This window comes from Dendropsophus ebraccatus, chromosome 5, assembly GCF_027789765.1.
Source record: "Dendropsophus ebraccatus isolate aDenEbr1 chromosome 5, aDenEbr1.pat, whole genome shotgun sequence".
In the NCBI taxonomy this organism is placed as follows: Eukaryota; Metazoa; Chordata; class Amphibia; order Anura; family Hylidae; genus Dendropsophus; species Dendropsophus ebraccatus.
In genome coordinates, this window is record NC_091458.1 from 150,520,415 (window position 1) to 150,543,995 (window position 23,581).

Genomic DNA, 23,581 nt, shown 5'->3' on the forward strand with positions numbered 1-23,581 from the left:
TTTCCTTTTATTTCTCCAGGTTTCCTGTTCCTGGGGGCGGAGTCCCTCTCTCTAGTGGTGCTGTCATGTCAATAGGAAAATCTACATACTGGGGGGCTTATTACTGGAGAGTTACCTACAGGAGGATGCCTGCCTACCAGGGAAACTAGCTACAGGGGGTCTTACCACTATATTGATACACACAGGGGGTCTTTACTATATTGGTGCACAGAGGGGAGTAACTAATATATGAGAGACAGGGTGGTCCAACTACTATATGGGGGCACAAATATGGCCTGACTACTACATAGTGGCACAAAGGGACCTAAGTATTATATGGGAGCAAAGAGAGCAACTATAATATATGGAGGCACAGAAGGGTTGAAGGGTCTGACTACTATATGGGAGGACAGAGAGGCCTAACTACTCTATAGGGGTACATAGGGGGTCTAGCTACAATATGATTGCCTGATTACTATATGGGTGCACAAAGGGGCCTAACTTTTATACGGAGACAGAGTGGCCAAACTACTATATAGGACACAGAGAGACCAGCATACTATTTGTGGCACACTGGGGGCTCATCTCCTACATGGAGTCACAGAGAGGCCTGACTACTATTTGAGGAATGTCTGTGGTCTTCGGCTGCCCCCAATGGTTGGTAACATCTGGGAGTGTTTAGGGTCACTTGGGCACTTGTCACGGTAGCCTGGAGTGGTAGCAGACCCACCCGGGTTGTTAGTACCGCCACTCACTGAAAAGAGGAAATAACCCAAGTATACAGTGGTGTATAGGTGCAGGTGCTGACAGAGTAGACTAGAGTCCAGTGTGTTTAGTAAAAATATAACACTTTACTGTAGTATGACTCGAGTTGAACAGTACACGTGATAACAATAGTGCAAATCTTGACACAGAACGTCGGTGCTGACAGTGAGGTAGAACCAGTGCTTGTAGAAGTAGTAGGTGCCTTGCAGAAAGAGAAGAGGAGTTGCCAGAGGAGCCCTGCCCAAAGTAGTAAATGTGCTCTGCCAGAAGAGGTATACATATAGAAGAGATAAGAAAATACTCGTACTCAGGGATGCCTATAGTGGTTCTGAACCACCTTATGCCCCCTAGTTGCAAAGTACCCATCCTAGGTGGTTAATATGAGCCCCAGTCGTCGGTTATCTGAGTGTAGCAGACTTCCGAGGTTTCCCAGTCATCCTGTACTGCGCAGTAGGATACGTAGACCTTTGCACGGTTGCTTTGTCCTTCTGGGGTCAGTTCCTCTTTCTTCAGGAGACTGCCCTGCAGTTTTTAGAGAGGTTCCTGGCATTTTCTTAGGTGGCTTTTCTCTTCTTAGTAGAGCTTAGCACTGCATACTTACTTGCATAGAGAAATCTGTAGTTGCTATATTTGGTCCCTTTCAGGGATCCTGGCCAAAGCCAGACCCTGTCTTAACTTCTGCAGACAGTTTTTTTTTTGTTTTTTTTTTAAGCTTCCTCTCACACTGAAAACAATTTAGAGACTGACCCACTTCCTTCCACCAAAGCTAACTCCTCCTACAGAGGCTAAAACTAAACCCTCCTGTGAGTGGTGGGGCTGACTGTGTGTGTGAGAGAGAAGAAAAAAAGATAGGTTAGAAAAGAACAAGCACCTTAGATTGGTTAGCATAAAATATGTGATAAACAGTTTAACCCTTGGCACTTCAGCTGAACAATAAGTTAGCTAGACACAGGAGTGATACCTAGTGGGGAAAACACAACACTACATCTCCCACTCTTACGAACCTGAGGAAGTGACTTACTAAGGTGCTATAGACAGCAGCAGTGGTGGGACACCTCACTTTGGCATTCCAGGCATGATGGAGGGCTGTAGTTTTACACCCATGGTCTATAGGATCTGGGCAGGCGTTATATCCTCAGTGTGGGGTCCGGGCATGCATTATATATCCTCAGTGTATGGGGTCCGGGCAGGCGTTTTATACCCAGTGTGTGGGGTCCAGGAAGGCGTTATATATCCTTAGTGTGTGTGGGTTCGGGCAGGCGTTATATCCTTAGTGTGTGTGGGTCCGGGCAGGCGTTATATATCCTCAGGTTATATTATCAGTGTGATGTGGGGTCCCAGGCTGGAGGAGCTGTTCCCCTGGCAGGCAGGAGCAAGGGCAGCACAGCAAACACCCATTTAGAGCACAGATTCCTGTCATTATGAGAGGAATCCCCATTCTAAACAGGTGTTCTTCGCGGCAGAGGCAGAAAGAGAGGCAGTAGCGGCAGCTGGTCAAACTCTGCACCACCCTGTGGGCATTGGAGAGTGATGGGCAGTGGCCTGGTGACGGGTCCTAGGAGGTCGGAAAGGCTGGCGGAGGTGAGCCCTTAGTTGGGGAGAAGCGGTAGCTGCCAGACCCGCCAGCTGGGGCCTTAGGAAGGTGGGCAGCGGCCTGGAGAAGGGTCCAGGGACTGGAGGAGCTCAGTTCTCGAACTGCTCGGTTCTGGAATAGCCTTCCAGAACTGATTAAGTTCGAGAAAAGAGGTATTACTGTATAGCGGTGTACTGTCATGTTACCAATCTCCTTTCATACAATCGGGGCAGCCCTGGAGACCACCACACACAAATAGTACTCCACAACTGCAGACTAAGGGGAAGACTGGAGAAGATCCACTTCTGGTTTTGGTACAAAAACTGCCCTTTGTGTTTCCAGCCTAAAGGCCCTATTGCACGAGATTATCGGCCAATAATCGTCTTGTGTAACAGAAAGCAATGATCGGCCGACATGAACGATGTCGGTTGATCGTTGCGGTCATTTGTCTTTCAACATGTTGAAAGACAAACGACTAATATAGTAGCGATATAGAAACTGACAGCACAGATACGCCCATATGCATGTTGTCAGTTTCCAGAACACACCTGCAGTGCATACATACCGTCAACACTGCTGTGTGATCCAGCATCCCGTTTCCCAGCTCTCCTGTCATGTTCTCCAGCCACTGCTGTATCTTCATGCCATCCTGTCTCTTATGGCTGTCAATCATTGTGGAGACTGCGCCTGAAGACACAGCAGTGGCCGGAGTTGGACGGGAGAGCCGGATGCCGGATCACACAGCAGCGCAGAAGTCTGCACTTATCTTTTGTTTGAAAAAACAAGACGCTTAACAGTCACATTTTGCCTAAAATAATTTTTTTTATTTTCATCATTAAAATTCAGATTAAAACAAACTGATATACAGACACGGATGCTATCCAAGTATACATATATATATACAAACATACACATTCAGAAAAAAAAATTCCAGTTGCCCCCTGCAAAGTCAGACGTATGGTACATATATATACATATCGTATCTCTCAGAACATGTTTCTAAAGCACATTAATGGTTTATGATAAGGCGTAGTGTATTCATTATATCAAAGCAGTGTAAAAATAATCTTCAAAATTATATTTTCCATCTTAGGTCCCTGACCTCAAATGCTACAGCTCAGTACGCTGCCTAAAAATGTATGCTCTTAGTATCAGTGTGATAAAAGTGGTTACCGTTCCTTACACCATTGTTCTCTGCGTAGACAGTATTAATGTTACAGTGAGTTACTGGAAATTCTGGCTCCATGGTCACATAAAAGTATAAAACTTAAAGGGGTACTCCGGCAAAAAGAAAAATAATTTTTTTCAATCAATTAAAAAATCATACAGATTTGTAAATGACTTCTGCCTAAAAAACTCAAGTATTCAAATACTTATCAGCTGCTGTATGTCCTGCAGGAAGTAGTGTTTTCTTTCCAGTCTGACAACACAGTGCTCTCTGCCGCCACCTCTGGCCATGTCAGGAACTGTCCAGAACAGTAGTAGCAAATCCCCATAGGAAACCTCTCCTGCTCTGGACAGTTCCTGACATGGACAGAGGTGGCAGCAAAGAGCACTGTGTCAGACTGGAAAGAATACACCACTTCCTGCAGGACATACAGCAGCTGATAAGTACTAGAAGACTGGAGATTTTTACTTACAAGTAATTTATAAATTTATATAACTTTCTGGTACTAGTTGATTTGAAAACAAATATATTTTTTTTTGCTGGAGTACCCCTTTAAGTGATCAGCTATACCTGGCTGCCAGATTCAAATCCTAATATTAGTCAACTGTGCAATATTCAGACTGTAATAACACAAACTAAACCACTCATCCCTGAGAGATACCTTGTTTCCACTGGAAGACCTGTACTCACAGGTAACAAAACTTGTCAGTCCATATGATTCAGTAAAAGTAAAAACGCCACGGGGCCGCTCAGCTAGATTAAGGCACAAGGAGCTCACATGATTGAAGGAGATGTCCTTGGTCTCATGATAAAAAAAAAATACTTGAGATGGTTAGTGGAGGTGGAGAGCTTCTGCTCTAGTTCCCAGTCACTGAGCCCTTACACCATAGGGTTAAGTGGTTAGATAAAACTGGGAAACCACAAGCTACACAGTATGATTGTACATCACCAGCTCAGCCTATGGCAGGGGCAGGAGCCAAGGAAATCAGACGGAAGACAGGCTTGTGATTGGCACAACTCCCCATGCAGGTAAGTGCTTCTTGCCGTAATATTCTGTGTGTGCGTGTTAAGGCCGATGAAATCTGTAAAAGCATTAAAAAAAAGAAAATGTTACACAGAATTTGTGTTGCACGTTTAGCATGAGTGTAATGTTACTTAGATTGGGCAAATTAGTTTCAGCACCCCCTCACATGTTCTTAGGATTCCCTAAAGTGGGGAATTTCAAGCTGAATCCGCGCCTAATTTTACACATTCTGCTCGGAATTTTGCCTGTAAAAAATGTACAGAGCAATGTCCCACAGTGTTCAATAGGATTTCTACTTTGTTGATTCACAACTGCGGAATTTACGCCGGAATGCTTCACGCCCAAAGAATTGACATGTCAATTCTTTGAGCAGATTCCGGTAGAGAAATCTCATAGACATCACTGGAGCTTTCCGCTCAAATTCGGCACCATCTCAGGAAAAAATCCTCCTAAATTCCTTGCCTATTCCTCAGTGTGAACACACCCTTAAAGAGCATCTATAGAAGTCTATGGGAGCGCCCGTAATTTTTACGGATGAAACATCCGTAACGTCTGAAAATCCATAAAAAATATGCATGAGTAATCATTTAAGACCATTCCCTCTTATTTAAACTATCGCCTTCCCCTTTTTTGCCGATTTGCAAAAATCACGGATGCAATATGGAGGCATAACGGATGACGTTTTTTACAGATTGTGGACAAAGGCTGCCAATGATTGCAGACATGATATACGTCTAAACATCCCTTGAAGGGACGAAATATACAAAAATGCAGGGTGGGCGCATACAGTGTCACAGACACACCTCCATGACACCATCAGACCACAATAAAGAGCCGTCAATTTCCCATTAAGAAACGGGAAAACTTAGGAGTTTTAATTGACAGTAAATTTAACTGTAGCAACCAGTATCAGACAGGGGCGTCCAGGGAAAATAGGATCATGGGGGCATCACCAGTCCGTCATTATTCAAAAGTCTATTCCATCATCTCACAGGATTATAAAACGCGGATGAATGAGTGAGAGAATGGGCTACAGCCTGTTTCACGTGCTGACGTGCACCTCGGGGGACCGAGAGGAAGCGTACACGTCAGAACGCGAAACAATGACGGACTGGTGAGTGTCTCATCCTTCTAATTACTTTGAAAGTGTTCTGTATAGTTTGGGGCACTGGTGTACTGGAGCTAAAGCAGGTTCAATGATGGCAAACCAGAGTAATAAATGGAATGGGAGGACTACAGTGCCCAGGAAGATCATAATTATTTAGTTTGAAAAAAAAAAAAAAAAGGCCCGAGGGATGACCTAATAACTATGTATCAGGCTTCTCTATGTCTAGAGGAAAGTTTCAACACAACAAGGGATTCTTTACAGTAAGAGCAGTGAGACCTTGGAGCTCTGGTCAGTGGCCATGGCGAGTTTACTACACAGCATCTTTTTTTTCACCGGAATTTTAGATTATCCTCTTTCCGAGGTGAAAATACGACCGTATCTTGAACATTACAGATTTAATTATCAGAATATGACTGTATTCTTGCCTCAAAATGGTGGCTGTCTAAAAATATGGTCAAAAGAAAGATGCATTCAGGATGTGTTATAATATTGTTGGCTATAGTCACTAGATTGGAAGGAATTGTTCTCCCTATTATGAGGAAAACTGTCTTCTGCCTCATGGGTTTTAAGGCTATAGGTGAGGAATCTGCTTCTCCCATTGATTCAGTGGGATTTTTCAAGTGCAATCCGCCCAAAGAATTAACATGTCAATGTGTTGGATTCCGCTTGAAATTCCTTTTCTGTAGTGTGAACATACATTAATATGTAATTAACTATATTGGAGGCCCCCAAATATCCAATCTGGGGAAGCCATATTATATCAACTTGGGGCATGATATGTTCTAAGATTACAGTAAGATGCTAGTCATGTGACTTTTTTTTTCTTTCTAGGCTGTGTGAATACTGGAAAAAAAAGTCATTAAAAATGTAGACTCAGTCAATGGGTTTATACCCTCAAAAAAGCAAACTGATGCAGAAAGTTTTGAAATTAACAAAACAAGATCCCGGCTAAATGCATCACAGTTTTCCACACCTTCTGACGTTCTACTCCACCAAATGTGAAGATGGAAACCCTGTCCTGGTGACCTAGCGTGAGAATCTAGTTGGAGCCAGCATCTCTATGATAATAACCCGCCAACTCCCTTTCCCGACAATATCTCATGTTATTTACATACTGTCGTCTTACTGCCTGGCTCAGACTCCCACTAATACATTGTGTTTTTCCGATAATAAGACAGTGTCTTGTAGTGTAAAAAGGCTAGGGCTTACTTTTGGGGTAGGTTTTATTGTTTTCACGAGCAACAATCCCTTTCTTATACTTCACTCAGTAGCTTTTGGTTTTTGAACTCATGTCATCTGGAGTAAAAATGTACCAATAGCTATACAGTATATACAGTATACCACACCAAGCGTGAACGTGACAGCGGAGACAGAAGACGGCTGAAGTCTGACCAGACCTCTGTCTCCGCTGTCACCTTATTGCTTGGTGTTGTGTAGATCTGGACTGGCAATCCAAATCCAGGCGGCCACTTTTGCGGTGCGGGCTTTACTCTGTTGGAATATACAGTATACCAGTCAGAGATGAGCAAATCTATTAGCAGATATGTATATTGGGCCCACATCTGTGGGGGGTAGCAGAAGGGTAAGCAGATTTTGCTCTGCTGTGGCGGAAGGTAGCGGGACACTTGTCCAGGATTGTTAGGAGCTATAATATGACTCCAAAAACCCTGCAAAATCAGCAGGTGTAGCGTGGGAACTCTACACTAAGTTTACAGTGTGCTTTTGCAGTCCGTTTAACTTTTAACGTACACAAAAACAAAGAAAGGAAAAAAAAAAACAATCTTGATTTTTTTTAATGATTGATGTCAATGGAAAAACTGATCCAGATGAACTGCACACAATTGCATCCATTTTTCATCTTTTTTTTTTTCATTTTCATAAAACGTATACGTTAAATGGACTGCAAAAATGCAATGTGAACCCAGCCTTACTCGGAAAGCCTTGCAATTTTATGATATTTCAGAAGTCCAATGAATGTACATAGAATACCGCCGTATGTGTAGTGTGGATACAGGATGGCTAAAGCCCCCTCAAATAGTTTGAGAATTACAGGTTCTAACATCAAATGTTCACACCCTCGCTCCCCTCCATCCATCCACAACTTTGCTGCCCAACTAATCCATCTCTCCCTTCGCTCCTCTTCGCCTCTGCCATCTGCCAATGCCCAACAAACTCAGTTTACCTTGTTACTAGAGATAAGTGAACCCTGGAGCATGCTCGAGTCGATCCGAACCTGAACTTTTGGCATTGGATTAGCGGTGGCTGCTGAAGTTGGATAAAGCCCTAAGGCTATGTGGAAAACATGGATATAGTCATTGGCTGTATCCATGTTTTCCAGACAACCTTAGAGCTTTATCCAAGTTCAGCAGCCCCTGCTAATCAAATACCGAACGTTCGGGTTCGGATCGACTCTAACCCGAACCCGGTTCACTCATGTCTACTTGTTACCATTACATACGAGGCCATCCACGACCTGTCCACTCCATACACCTCTGACCTGATCTCCTGATACCACCCTTTCTGCAATCTCACATCCTCACAAGATCCTTAACCCCTTAAGGAAAGAGCCAATTTCCATTTTTGAGCTTTCGTTTTTTCCTCCTTGTGCTTTAAAGGCCATAGCACTTGAATTTTTTTAAACATTCTTTATTTAATGTTTTATAAGTTGTAAATGTACAAAGACTATTTTTTGCGCCGCTAATTGTACTTTGCAATGACAGGCTTAATTTTTTCATAAAGTACGCTGCGAAACCAGAAAAAAAATTAAATGTGTGGTGAAAAATGAAAAAAAAAAAAAAAAAAAAAAAAAAAAAAAAAAAAAAAAAAAAAAACACGCTTTTTTTTTTATTTGGGGAGGTTTCGTGTTTACACATTTTGACTTGTTATGCATGTTCCTCAAGTTGTTACGATTACAATGATATGTAACTTGTGTAACTTTTATTTTATTTGATGGCTTTTAAAAAATTAAAACCTTTTCTAAAAAAAAAAAAATGTTCCATTACGGCGCAGACCCAGGCCAGGTACAGATGCAGAGATCGCTCCTCCTCGATCACGTCATTACTAGAGATGAGCGCTAAGGTTGTCTGGAAAACATGGACACAGCCAATGACTATATCCATGATTTCCACATAGCCTTAGGGCTTTATCCAACTTCAGCAGCCACCACTAATCAAATGCCGGAAGTTCGGGTTCGGATCGACTCCAGCATGCTCGAGGTTCGCTCATCTCTAGTCATTACATAACCGCCTCCAACATTTTTCTAGAGCTTCCCCCGACACATCCGGCTCTCACTCACCATTGCAACTATCAAAAGCAACCTGAAAACCCATCTCTTCAGAATAGGCTACAACCTACAATAACCCAGCTGCCATCTCTCCGCTGGTCCCCTCACCCTGTAGATTATAAGCCCTCGGGGGCAGGGTCCTCCCTCCCTATGTACCACTCCTCAGGGTCCCCTCTCCTTATGTTCTTTTCTGTACATATACATTCTGTATGTTAACCCTTTATCACACGTACAGCGATATGAAGTCAAGGGCGCCATGTATGTGTCATTATTGGACTCACCGTGTGTACTGTTTGCTCTCCTCATGAACCGCCATCTCTGTGCTCTTAAAGTCATTTAGCTCCTTACGAATTGCTGCCTACAAGAGAGGAAAGGATAAAAAAAAAATTATATATATATATATATATATATATATATATATATATAATCTGACTGATGTAAATATTTTGGAATTAGAAAGCTAACATATCTACTCCATATAGGTAATTATGCAAGAATATACCTGATTGAATAGGAACACATACAGGAGGTTTGTTAGTGTATGTATAACCTACCATTGTGGTCGGGAGGTGCTTTTATCCTTTCCCCACCCTGCGCCCCTGCACACAGTAAGCTAAGCAGCAGGGCGGGATCACTCCTGTACCAAATCTGCCCACTCGTAAAGCTTTAATGGTGCGCCATTGTTTAGCTATGGCAGCTGAAAACCCAACCTGGCCCCTAGGTCTGTCAGGCATATACTCCTAGCAGAGGCAGGGTCTAATAAGCTGCCCGACAGCATCAGTATAATACGGACAAGCATGATAGGCTGCAATACCAGTGATCAAAGCACTGCATCTTTAATAAAAAAAATAGTAAAGTATTGCATAAAAATAAAAGTACCAATGAAAGTTAGGATGTGAAATCAAACAGTAGAATGGAGGCAGGGGGTGGGAGACATAATATTGTAGGAATGTATACTTACCCGTCCCCTCCACAGCACCAGCTACCTGACCATTGCTGGAACTAATTTTCACTTTGCTTCCTGCTATGTTAGGTACCCACCCCAGCTAATGGATTGCCTGCTCAGCCAGTCAGTGACTGCAGTAGTGTCCCACCCCAGTCACTAACTGACTGAGCGGGCAATCCTTCAGAGCTGGGGGGTCCGGGGGTGGTAATGCGGCACAGGGACAGGTAAGTATAGATTCTTTATTATGTTCCTGCTCCCCCCTGCTTACACTGTAGTTTGTGATTTTGGGTGGACTTCTCCTTTATGGCTATATAATTGGCATCACCGTAAACAAATCTGAACGATAGCATTATCGCCTACTTCCACACAGATAACACTGTAGTAAAAAAATTCATATATATGGATAAAAATGGAGTTCTGTTTTGTGTTCATACTATCTCTTTCCATCACCAGAAGCGGAAAGGATGGAAGCTTCAGACTATTACACCATGCAATTCCTATAAGTCTCAGAGTAGCATCTAAAGTAATAGCAACCCTGTTAATGGACAGCTATAACCATTTATCAGACTAGATGGTCCCTTACCTTGTCAGCGGGGGTGAGCTTAGTCCAGGGTTTATCGGCTCTCCTGTCATAGTCATGAGCATCTGTCACCTCCACATATTCATTAAATCTAAGAATCTTCCGCTCCAACAACTCAGCCACTGTCGGTCTTTGACTAAGCTTTATACAGAAGTAAAATGAAAGAGACATTTTAAGGAAGCAAACTATTTCAAAGGTATACTATAAATCCTTTGCACCCCTGACCAATGCTATACAATAAAGCATAAACACCCAAAAACTAACACGGAAACAGGTTTAAGTCTAGATGTGAAATAAGTACAAGGCAAACCAAAGCAGAATAGTGCAATCCAGATACAGCGCTCACATGCTGAGAGTGCCCCCCTCCCCCCACATCATGCATGGTAGAATAACTAGTCTGTCCTAGAAGAGAATGCTTCTATCTCACCTTAACTGGAATTATTCTCTAGAGTAAGTTATTTCCTAGGTAAATACCTTGCGGGTCAGCCGCCTCTTGATTTCCCGTCTCTCTGCAAGCCGGTCAGCTTCATTCTTTACTATGAGTAAAATATGTACAAGAATGTCATCCAATAATATAAAAGCCTCTGGAACGTGTTTTTTTTCCCCCTACAAACACCTACCCATCCCACAACTGGACTGTGTAGATACAGAATAAGGCCCCCTTCACACTGCAGGAAAATCTGTCTGGATTCTTGACCAATAGGGTTGTATTGGGCACTGACACCCTTCAGGAAATTATAGAACCTGTCCTAATTTCACTTGCATTTCCTGAATGGATGCCCCTATAGAAGTCTATGTGAGCATCAGGAATTTCTGTCATGCATGCAGAAATCCTGACACTACAATACATTTTTTTTCCCTGATCAGGAAATCCTGAAAGCATTCCTGATGGTTTCCTGAAGACTCCTGATCATAAAAACTGACAGAGACATGTGAAGGGGAACTTAGGCCCTTCATGCCTCTGTGTCAGTTTTTACTGTCAAGAAATCCTGATCAGGAGGCTTCAAGGAAACCATCAAGGGGGGGGGGGGAGGTATTTCCGGACACGCATCGGGAGAGAGAGTCGGTAATTGCGGACACGCATTGGGAGAGCGTCTGTAATTACAGCTGTTCCCAAAGACTTCAATGGGGGCATCTGTGCCTGAATTCCGGATGGAAGAAGGAAAGGTTCTATGATTTCCTGACCTATTTTCCATTACGGTAATTTCTGCCCATTCTTGGCATTCTGTGATAATGGTTGTTATTGCAGTCAGTGTATTTTTTTTTTCTCAGTTATTTGATGGCTGATAATGGAAAATTTAAGCAGCCAATGTGTAGGAGCCTTGCACATCCTCCCCCAGATACCGCTGTGAGCAGGAAATGCTGCGTTCCTGCTGACCCTAGTGGAACACTGCTTTTAATATGCAGCCACTTGTGTAAGCCTACGGTTGTGGGTGTTATATGAGGCCTATAAGGAGTTCTGTATACTCCATTCCTTGTTCCTCCATGCTGATCCCTGTCTCTTTCAGGACCACATACTGTTTATATTCTGTTCTTACATTGCAGAATGTTCCTCTGCTCCAGCTCCTCCGCTGTCGGCCTTTGGCTCAATCTTCGGTTTAGCTGTGAGCCAATCTGCTCCCGGATCTGATTCCACTCTTCTCGACTGCGGTGAGGTAACTCTGTGTCTTGTTCCTGAGGACCTGACTTTCCACCTAACTTCATGGCCAGAGTATCCTTTCTTTTCACTTTATTGGCCAGGGCGCCTAGACAAGGAGATACGTCACTCAATATCATACAATTTAATCCAGTTTTGTAGAAAAGAAAGGGGCATAAAACAAGGGACTGTAGTGCAACAAATATACCTACATATATTTTATCTCCTCCTCCGGTAAAAAGGGTGCTCTGGGTTAAACAATGGAACTAATTCCACAGGACAAGCTATCAATAGTTGATTGTCAGGGTGCCGGGTGTTACCCGGCCAAAAACCTGTTTGCCACCTGCGTTACAGTAAGACCGGAGGTGGAAGCAGTTAGTTCTGTTCCCTGTGTAGTGGCGGAGACCGTATACTATTTTCAAAAAACATTGTGGAACCCAAAAGAACCCCAAAACCTAGTTTAAAATCATTCAAAGTAGGCGGTCTCTACAATACCTGGGGATATGGGTGAAGAACATCAATAATGACTATGTCAAGGGAGGGTCAGATAGTAATAAGGGTTCATAGCGGGAGCATGGGTTACAATCAAAGAGGAGCAGAGTCAGCAATCCCAGATGTTAGAAAACTTGGCTGGGCAATTTCTATGGCAATAAAGGTTAAAGGGGTTTACCAGCGACATTTTTTTTCTTTCAAATCAACTGATATTAAACCTTATATAGATTTGTAAGTTACTTCTATTACAAAATCTTAAGTCTTCCCATAATTATCAGCTGCTGTATGTCCTGCAGGAAATGTTTTATTTTCAGTCTGACGCAGTGCTCTCTGTTGACATCTCTGTCTCGTTTTTCTATGAATCCCTATAGAAAACCTCGGCCAGAGATGTCAGTAGAGAGCACTGTCACACTGAAAATAAAACATTCCCTGCAGGACATACAGCAACTAATAAGTACTGGACGACTTGAGATTTTTTTTAATATAAATAAAATCTATATAAACTTTCTGACACCAGTTGATTTGAAAGAAAAAGATTTTCGCTGCACAACCCCTTTAAAGGCTCACATGGACCATCCATTCAATAAGTATAGGAATGAGGGTAGCAAGCCAATTGTTTTTTTATAATCAGCAAAATATGGAGGATCTGTACGCAAGATATCTACACAGATCGAGTCACACTCCTCGGAGTGGTCACAGCACGTTTGAGTTGGTAGTGGTCAATGACTGTGATGAACAGAGCTCAAAATCTGACCTGAGAGTAGGGAAGACTTTGCAGGAGCACGCCTTAAAGGGGTTATCCAGACATAGAAAAACACGGCCATTTTCTTCCACAAGCAGCATGACTCTTGTCTCCAGTTCAGATGTGGTTTTGCAATTAAGCTCCATTCACTTCAATGAAACGGAGTTGCAAAAACAACACCCAAACTGGAGACAAGAGATGGGCTGTTACTGGGAGAAGGTGGCTATATTTATCTAAGCCTGGCTAACCCCTTTAGTTGTGGTCCTGTTCCCAGTATGTGAGGTACCACATGAAAGAAGGGCAAGTGATGGCAGAGTTCTTTTTACTTACTTGTTGTTGAATCATCATCTTCCTCTTCATCTTCTTCTTTGTACAGTATGGGTCCCTCTGAATCACTATCACTAACACCTTCATCTTCATCCTCCTCATCCTCCTCCTGAAGGCTTGAAGGAATGTAGCTTGGTATTACAGTAACAGCAGGAATATCTCCAATATAGACCCTGGAGGTATGAGAATTTACTTCTTCTGGAGAGAACTCATCCTCCCCAAGGCTCACTTCTTCATCGTCATCATCATCAGGCCTGGAAGGTTAAAAAACATAAATATATCAATATTTAGAAGAAACAGCTTGTAGAACCACTTCCCTCAAGGACAACCTAATGGTGAACATCTGAGCATTGTTCATTCAACATATACAACTCACATTAATCAGTGGTTAATTAAAGGGCAACTTTTTTTTTCTATGAAATCAACTGGTGTCAGAAAGTTATATAGATTTGTAATTCACTTCTACTTAAAAGTCTCCAGGCTTCCAGTATTTATCAGCTGCTGTATGTCCTGCAGGAAGTGGTTCATTCTTTCCAGTCTGACACAGTGCTTTCTGCTGCCACCTTTGGCCATGTCAGGAACTGTCTAGAGCAGGAGCAAATCCCCATAGAAAATATGTTTTATTGTTTACTTTTCCTTGTTTTTTTTTATACTTTATCTGTACAAAGTGCTATATATATTGTCTGTTTTGTTTGCAAAAATTTGCTATGTTTACAAAATTCTATTGAAAAAAATTCAATTCAATATATTCAAACAGAAAACCTCTCCTGCTCTCCAGACTGGAAAGAATACACCACTTCCTGCAGGACATACAGCAGCTGATAAGTAATTTGTAAATAGAAATAAATCTATGTTACTTTCTCACACCAGTTGAATTGAAAGAATTTTTTTGTGTGCAAGAGTACACCTTTAAATACCAACTGATCTACAGAAGTTTTATATTTTGGATGCTCAATAATCAGATGATCACCAATAGGTTGTACTTGAAGGCAGTGGTTCTTTTTTCACTGGAGTTCTCCTTTAATTAAAGGGTGTTTCTCTGCTTTGCTCAGGATCTGTCAGGACCCACAGCTAATCAAAAGTGTGGCATGAGAACCTCTCTTTAGTTAGTGTGGTTAGAATTCTCCTCTGACATAAACTTGACATTGATATAGCTTTACAACCTATAAGCGGGGTAACATTATATGAAATAACCAGAGAACCTGAAAACCATTCTAAAAGCTGTAACTAAAAGGAAAGAATAAAGGCTATAAGGATATATAAAAACTCACACTTTAAGAAGCTCTATAGTGACAGGCAAGGATCTCACGCGGGTTCTCTCCTCCCCCGACCCAACTTCATTTGAAACAAACAAAAGCGAGTGTGCCCTCTGGGAATTATCCAATGGCGGCATGGGCTGTGGACTGTTGAGCGCCTGCTGGATGCGGATGTGAAGAGGCAGTAAAGGCACATTTGGTGGCATCTCCCGTTTCTCCTCTTCTGGAGGTATTTCTGTTGGAGGGGGATTTTGTGGGGGCAAAGGCGGCAAAACGGGGACTTGAGGAGGAAGTGTTGGAGATGGGGGGGAATGTCCTGAAACTTCATGTGCAAGGTGGGAGGGCAGAGACACCGGGCGGGAGGCTCTCTCTTTGTTGCTCACAGGAGAGCCTGTAGAGGGTGGAAGCGCTCGTTTGGAAGGAAGTGGTGGAGAAGGACGAGAGCCCGCAGGCGTGAGTGTGGTTCCTCCTAGAGCCTGGCACAGCTCCGCTGGAATAAATAGGATTACAGATATTACACATGGAAAGATGTATACCAGACCACTGGACACATCTACTTTTATAACCTGACTCTTAAATTAGGTATTCGAGACAAAAAAAAAAAAAAAAAAAGTAGTATCTATAATTTTTTTTGCAGTGTTTTATTTTCATAAAACTGATGTATTTGTGTGCATCTTTTTTTTTCATTGACTTCAATTATTAAAAAAAAACAACACTTCGGTTTTTCATTAGTTTATGTGTACGTTAAAAAAACTGATTTGTTTTAATACTTTTAAAAAAAAAAAAAAATGGGTGTATACAAATACATCCATTTTTTGCTAAAAACAGATGAAAAAAGGGACAGCAAAAAACAGTGTGAGCCCAGCCTAATATAAGTTTATTTGAAAAAATTTTTTTTTTTTAAATATACATATGTACTTCCGTTTAGTGGGGCAACACGGCTCCTCTGCTGCCGCCTAGAACCATGCAGTTCCTGACACAAACTGCTGAACAGCATTATTGTTGGGGGTTTGTTCCCCCCCCCATGTAATGTATATTCCTATATAGAGTACACAGGTAGTGGGGGATAATGCCCGACACGGTTGCAGTGTCCGGCAGCCTCTGCACAGTGAGTGGTGATAGCTATTACCGCTGACTGTGCTAGAAGCAGAGAAAGCAATCAACGATGCCTCTGTAGAGGCTGCCAAACACTACGACCATGTCGGGCATCCCCCTCCCCACCCGTATACTCTATATAGGAATATAGTCAATGGGGAGAAACCCCCTACTTTGAATAGAGACAGCGCTGTTCGGCAGCTCTAGAACAAAGCAGGGGATTGCAGCCCTGCAGTTTGTGTCAAGAACTGCAGGGTTCTAGGCATTGGTGATAGTAGAGAAGCCGTGTCGCCCCTTACTGCTGCCACTAAACTGAAGTTCAAATGTATATTTTTAAAAAATACAAAAGTTGCATAACTTTATTAAAGCAATGTTTTGCCCCCCTCAAAAAAAATAAAAGTACCCGAGTATCTCAATATGAAAAATTAAAGTAAACGTGAAAAAAACTGAACCACTGGGGGGTTAAATACGGCTTTGTGTGTATATAATTCTAATCAAGTCAATAGGAGTCATAAATCTGTATGTAGATCAGTGTGTGGAGGATCATACCAAGGGAATAGCGCTAAATAATTTATAGGAAACCAGGAGCAAAAAAGAACTGTAACAGTAGGTCCACTTAAGAGTTAGCAGTCATCGCATCTTACCCATTAAAGGGTTGCTGTTACGGTTCTGGGGCTTAGGAGGTGGAATAGGCGGTTGTTTAGGTGCTGATGGTGGAAGCCCGGTTCTAGGCGCAGGTGAAGGCGTGGAGTTCGGCAAACGTGTCCCAGACTGGGGTTGTTCTGTTCGTTGGCCCTCGCTGTGATTCTGAGGCGCTGAATTTGAAGTGGATAGTGGCCTTTTTGGAGGAAGTAGTGGCAGCTTTGAGGATTCCCGTAAGGCAAGTGGCTGCTTTGAAGATTCCTGTAAGACTTCCTGGGCAGGTTCCACCTGAGAAACAGGACGTGGTCCTATCGATTCTGAAATGAAGAATGGCTTACTTAGATAATCTATAAATTCTATAAATTGTACAAAAAATACTGAAGACCTGAAAACTATACAAGAACACATATGGAATTAAGTAAAAAAACAAAAAGTGTTAAACAGTTAAAGGGGAACTCCGGTTAAGAAAGATTTAACTCTGTTCAGTCCCCACCCATAATCTAAGCTTGTGTGTATAGGTTTCTACTACATGAATTGGTCGGTTTGTCGGCAGCACATCCTGACTTACACCCTGAGGCTGGGTTCACACTACGTATATTTGAGGCTGTATTTGGTCCTCATGTCAGGTCCTCATAGCAACCAAAACCAGGAGTGGATTGAAAACACAAAAAGGATCTGTTCACACAATGTTGTAATTGAGTGGATGGCCGCTATATAACGGTAAATAACTTCCATTATTTCAATACAACAGCCGTTGTTTTAAAATAACAGCGAATATTTGCCATTAAATGACGGCCATCCACTCAATTACAACATTATGTGAACAGAGCCTTTCTGTGTTTTCAATCCACTCCTTGTTTTGGTTGCTATACAGCCTCAAAAATACAGCCTCAAATATACGTAGTGTGAACCCAGCCTGAAGCTGTTGAAAATCCTCACTGCCCCCCCCTTCTGAGACAGAGGTCACATGATCTGTTTCTTCTGTTGCCAGGGAAGCTATAATGCCTCATCTGTGACCCCCGACCACCACTGACATTACACAGTGAACTGGCCAAGAGGCGGGAAACCAACAGATGAATAGATAAACAGAAAGATAGATACTGTATTTACTGTGCAAAGCAGAAGCAGGTGGAGCAAGTGGTGGGCAGATACCACAAGACAGGGGTGGGTACCCGGCAGTTAGTTCTTAAGTACAATGAATGCTGGGAGATGTCTAGAAGCAGCGTAGACAAGTGGAAAAGGTGTCAAATATAGATAAGCGAACCGGGTTCGGGTTTGAGTCCATCCGAACCCGAACGATCGGCATTTGATTAGCAGGGGCTGCTGAACTTGGATAAAGCTCTAAGGTTGTCTGGAAAACATGGATACAGCCAACGACTATATCCATGTTTTCCACATAGCCTTAGGGCTTTATCCAACTTCAGCAGCCACCGCTAATCAAATGCCGAAAGTTCGGGTTCGGATGGATTCGAGCATGCTCCAGGGAGTTGGTGAGTGCACCTAGATGCTTTTGTTCAAGGGATTGCTGAAGTCCCCCTTTATGTTCTTCAAAGTAGCCCCCTTCTGCTTTGGTGAGAACATTGCACACTGTTCACATTCTCGAAATCAGCCAAAAGTGTGCAAAGCTGTCAAAGCAAAAGGGGGCTACTCAAGAATATTAAACAAGTTCTAGTTTGTTCTATGTGTGCTCCTACAGTTAGGTCTTCAGTATGAATCAATGTTAAAAAACAAACAAACAACATCATGGAATGAGAAGGCATGTCTATCTGTCTAAACTTCTGACTGGTGCTGTGCACATGTCCACCTCCACAGCAACTTTACCTGGCCGACTGTTCCCCTTTATACTTTTGTTATCTTGTGACTCAGTGGGACCGTGGCTCATGTGGCCATTTCTTAAAGGAGGTGACTCAGATTTTACAGAAGTATCTAGAGGATAAAAAAAAAAAAAAAATAATTATGAGAGATTAGATACATGGCTGTACACGCTCATTATCATCATTTCTTAGCAGGGGGCTCAATCTCAGGTACATATAAAATAGGGCAAAATTAATAGGAATTTAGTTTAGCTGTCGGTGGGATATATAACAAAAGAGGAGGACATGATACTTGCCTTCGGGTACTTCGGGTACCTCAACTAAAACACCTCTCTTTATTAGCTCTTCTCTAGGCTTTCTCATAGAAATCTTTCTTTCCAGCACTTTATGGAAGAGAAAAAAAAATTAATTAATGCAAAACAGTGATCCCAAGATATAATAGCACTCTTGCCCATGGACAGTAAAGAACGTGCTCCATCTTGATTTCAAAAAATACTGGACAAGCTGTAAAATAAATATAGTATCCTCTATAAATAGAGCATCATCTGCTCTTGAGCCTCTTAAAGGGTGTCCCAACTAGAGATGAGCGCAACGTGAGCATGCTCGAGTCTGATCAATCAGCAATAGATACCGGCTGCTGAAGTTGGATGCAGACCTAGGGAGTCCTTGAACATGAATACAGCCATAGGCCATAAGCCGTCTCCTTGTTTTCCAGGATTCCCCAGCCACCGGTATATAACTGCAGCACGATTGGACTCGAGCATGCTCACATTGCGCTCATCTCTAGTTCCAACTCTTACCATTAAATAATAGCTTAGCACTAGTACCAGAACAGCCGGTGGCCGCTTAGTGTTGGTTCACTCTCTAATCTTCTCTATTCTGTGCAGGTAGTGCAACACATTCATATTACAGAGTACTTTAAAAGTTTTTATACTGCTGCCCTTATATACAACATTATAGAGAGGCTATTCTTACGGCACCACGTTCTACCAGGGCCCTCCTATGGAGTCTTTAGGTCCTCCATTAAACGCTTTTACTGCCACTTAAGAGATGGACTTGTCTCAACAGTGACAGCCCGCTCAGCCAATCACTGGCCACGGCGCTGTCCTGTCTCAGTCAGTGATAGAGCAGGCTGTCACTGCCGAGACCAGTCCATCTGGGAAGTTGTGGTGGGAGTGCTCAGCAGGCGACCCGAAGACACCCGAAGATAGTTCTGCACAGGGAAAGTGCCAAAGGGACCCATCATGTTTAGGTACTGGTGCAGTCACAACAATAGGTTATCAACAAATAATAAAGGAATGGTATATCTAAGCAAACTGCTCTGACTTCATATCATCAGACTCCCCCTATAAAGAGGACATCTCTGTGATAATGGGACACCACAGATTTATACACAGTTACCTTCTGAAGTCTCACGGAAAGTATCGCTGCTCTTCCTCTTCCTCCATTTCCAAGGTTTAAAGAACTTTCCTATTCCAGAGAACTTGCCCTTTCTTTTGGTAGGTGGAGTAGGAGGAGCTGGGGGCACCACAGGGGGATCCCCCTCCTCTGCTGCATAACGATAAAAGCAAAGAAAACCACATGACTTTTTGTACATGAAGTGCTGTTTTACACTAGGTGTGCAACCCTTTTATAACATACAACTTACCTAATGGGGGATGCTGCCGAGGCTGGAAGGACATGACAGTGATGTATACTTACCTGTATCGCTCTATAGTGAGCAGACATTTCTGGTAAGTATACATCAATGTCATGTCCTGGCAGCATCCCCAATAATTTACCGCAGACAACCCTTTTAAGATGAATGGAAACCCTATTATTTAAAGGGGTTTGCCATGTATATAACATTCTCACAGGGCACCCAACACCCTTGCCGAACAGCAGTCCAGGGAGCCACTACACAGGCATCCAGAGTAGAACGGTTCCGGAAACCCTCCTACTCAATGGGGGCTGAGCTGCGGTAACACGCGCCACAGGTACAAAGTAAATACAAGACTTCCAACACAGTTCCAACATTGATGGCCTATCTTATGAAACCTGGAAAAATCCTTTAAGGGTGCCCTCACACATCCTTTTTGTCTGGCGTTTTTTCAGGCCAAAAAAAAAAAACACCAGAAACACCACCAATGTGGCACAAGGCTTTTTTTTTCATGCAGGTGTGTTTTTTCAGCGATTCTTTCTGGCGTTTTTTACTTGAATGTGTGAATGCTATCAGCAATCAGAAATGAAGGGGGCAAAGTGCTCACAAACGACGCTAGTAATGTTTTCGCAGCCCTGGCCAAGTGACTATTGAGCCATGTATCAGCGCTCACTTACAGCACAGGTTGGCCATTAGAGATGGTGCTGTCAACAGACAATTTATAAGGCTGCACAATTCCAGCGATCAAGCGGGAAACGGCGTTTACCCATTTATCAACCAATAATCTTTCTGTGTGAACTGAGGAGATACTTACCTGCAGGTTTGCAGTTGTTCAATATATTAAAGTGTAACTGTCATTTGTAAAAAATTTTGACATGTCATAGACACACGTCAAAAGTTTTGATCGGTCCACACCCGTATCCATCATTAAGACACCTGTGCAAAGCTGAAACAGCAGTAAATGTTCCTGGATCATTCCTAATGCTGAGGAGGGAAGGAGATGTGTGCCAGCCTAATGCATATTTAAAGCCCCGGCCGTTAGACAGCGCTGCAGGATTAAAAGTTGTTTTTAAAACAATAACTGCATAACCTGCCGAACGGACCCCAGGAGAGATCTTGGATTAAAAGCAGCTATCCGAAGGTACAAGTGGTTTGGGGGGGACAGATTGTGGGTACAGAGTCACTTTAAGTCTATGAAGCCTGACTTAATTTTTTCTTTCACAGAGCGGGGAGCGGACACGCTGCAGTGTGGTCCTCTCCCTACTCGGTCTCCCGATGAGTCCCAATCAAAACTTTTGACATCTCTCTCCGACACCATGTAAAGACTTGGTCTGACAGCATCCAGTAGTGACAATATGGTAAAATGTGATTAGGCATCATACACAGCAGCAATGTTTTGGCCCAAGCCCTGATAAAGACCCAACCGGGTTGAAACGTTGCTGCTGTGTATCATGTCTGAATAGATGTCACCATATCTTCACTACTAGATGCTGTCGGACCAAGTCTTTTAGTAAAGTTAAATGGTCTCCGCTTGGGATTGGAGACCCTACGGCATGCATCTCAACTCCACTACGGCTAAGGCATTCTCTGCACACATTGGTGACCGGTGCTGTTGGACATTTTGATGGTATGTCTCTAAGGTTTTTACAAACGACGGGTGAGAGCCACAGTAAGGCTGGGTTCACACTGAGTTTTTGCAATCCGTTCAAGGTTTCCTTTTTTTTTTATGGTTACTTTTAACGGACAGAAAAACGTAGTCAACACTACTTTTGTGTCCGTTAAAAAAAATGCATCCGTTACAATCCTTTTTTTATAATGGAAGTCAATGAAAAAAACGGATCCAAAACGGATGGCACACAATTACATCTGTTTTTTTTCCGTAAAACGTATACGTTAAACGGATTGCAAAAACACTGTGAATCCAGCCTAATTCTGCATGTCACTTATGTGATTTTTTTTTTTTTTTTGCTGCGTAAGGGCCCATTCAGACTGAGCAAAGTGGTGCAATTTCAAGTAGAGCCCGCGCCATGGACGCTGCCTGTCCCATGGATTCAATGGGATCTTTCTCGCGCCTCTGCTCTCCACCCATAGAATTGACAAGTCAATTCTTTGGGCAGAGCGCAGAGGCACACAGGAAATCCCACTGAAACAATGTGACAGGCGGAATTTCAAGCGGCATCCGTGGAGTGGGCTCTGCTTAAAATTCAGCCACTTTTGCAGGCAAAAAGTTCTGACGCTTGTGGAAATCGCCCTAATGGCGGGTGTATCCCACCATTACAACACAACAAATGCCGGGAAGAAAACAAGACGTGATTGAAGAAACTATAGACCACACACGATTTGCTTGTAGTCTTTGACTATGGAGACACAAAGGGCAAAAGTACATTTTTGGCTACTTGAAAAGTCACTACTTTGTTCCTTATTTTTGGAACCAGCAAACGTATTTACTTCTATTAAAAAATTGACTATTAGATGTGGCGCAATGCTCTGCAGAGAATCCGCTCGCCTGGATTATGAACTCTTGGGGCCCTATTACATGGTTTGATTTTTAATGATTAACGACTAACGATTGCAAATGAGATTGTTTATCGTTAACCTGAAATCCATCACCATATTACACAGAACGATGGTCGTTAGTTACGATCGTTATTGCGATCGTTTATTCCTTCTGATCCCAGCAAAACAATGGACAATGTGCAATTACACTGAACGATTAGTGAAAAAATGCAGAACTTGAGCGAACGAATGTGGAATTACAGCGAACGATTATCGATGATTTTAGGTTCAGATCTAAATCAACAATCAACAATATACGAAAGATTTCATCGATCATTGCCTGAAATTACACAGAACAATAATCGTTTGAATGTGGACGATATAACGATTTTTTGCACTATAATCGTCCCGTGTAATAGGTCCCTCTATACCTCAAAGCCAAGAGTCTTAAAGGGCTGCTGTGAATCCACTTTAACCTTACGTAATGTTTTGTTCAGAATTGCCAATGTCCATTAGGGTATGTTCACACATGGAGTTTCATAGTGGGGTAACGCAATAAAGGACCGGCATGATGCAAAAATATGATGCCGGGAGCGGGGAAACTGTCTGAATCTCCACGGCACTGTAGTGACAAAGCGACGCACATGTTCATAAAGATATCATGCTCCTGGCAAGTTATTATTAGACATGCAAAAACTTAAAGGGGTAGTTGAGCAACAACGACAAATCTTTTTCAAATCAATTGGTGCCAGAAAGTACCGGAGATTTGTAATTTATTTCTATTAAAAATCTCAAGTCTTCCAGTACTTAGCTGCTGTATGTCCTGCAGGAAGTGGTGTATTCTTTCCAGTCTAGAGAGCAGGAGAGATTTTCTATGGGAACTTGCTCCTGCTCTGGACAGTTCCTGACATGGACAGAGGTGGCAGCAGAGAGCACTGCGTCAGACTGGAAAGAATACACCACTTCCTACAGGACATACAGCAGCTGATAAGTACTGGAAGACAGGAGATCTATTA

General features: G+C 42.7%; 1 protein-coding gene across 2 annotated transcripts in view; it reads right to left on the reverse strand.

The window, feature by feature from the left end:
* Positions 1-3,117: 3,117 nt before the first annotated feature.
* The window catches only part of PHACTR4 (phosphatase and actin regulator 4), a 53,416-nt gene continuing 32,952 nt past the window's right edge, over positions 3,118-23,581 (reverse strand). For both annotated transcript variants that reach the window (XM_069971628.1, XM_069971629.1), the window contains 11 exons: positions 19,832-19,981; positions 18,727-18,813; positions 18,438-18,542; positions 16,619-16,933; positions 14,895-15,369; positions 13,627-13,877; positions 11,965-12,171; positions 10,901-10,962; positions 10,430-10,567; positions 9,182-9,258; positions 3,118-4,567 (listed from right to left, as the gene is read on the reverse strand). In XM_069971628.1, coding sequence (XP_069827729.1) covers positions 4,552-4,567; positions 9,182-9,258; positions 10,430-10,567; positions 10,901-10,962; positions 11,965-12,171; positions 13,627-13,877; positions 14,895-15,369; positions 16,619-16,933; positions 18,438-18,542; positions 18,727-18,813; positions 19,832-19,981 — 1,883 coding nt within the window. In that variant the 3' untranslated portion in view covers positions 3,118-4,551. The remainder of the gene's footprint in view (positions 4,568-9,181; positions 9,259-10,429; positions 10,568-10,900; positions 10,963-11,964; positions 12,172-13,626; positions 13,878-14,894; positions 15,370-16,618; positions 16,934-18,437; positions 18,543-18,726; positions 18,814-19,831; positions 19,982-23,581) is intronic.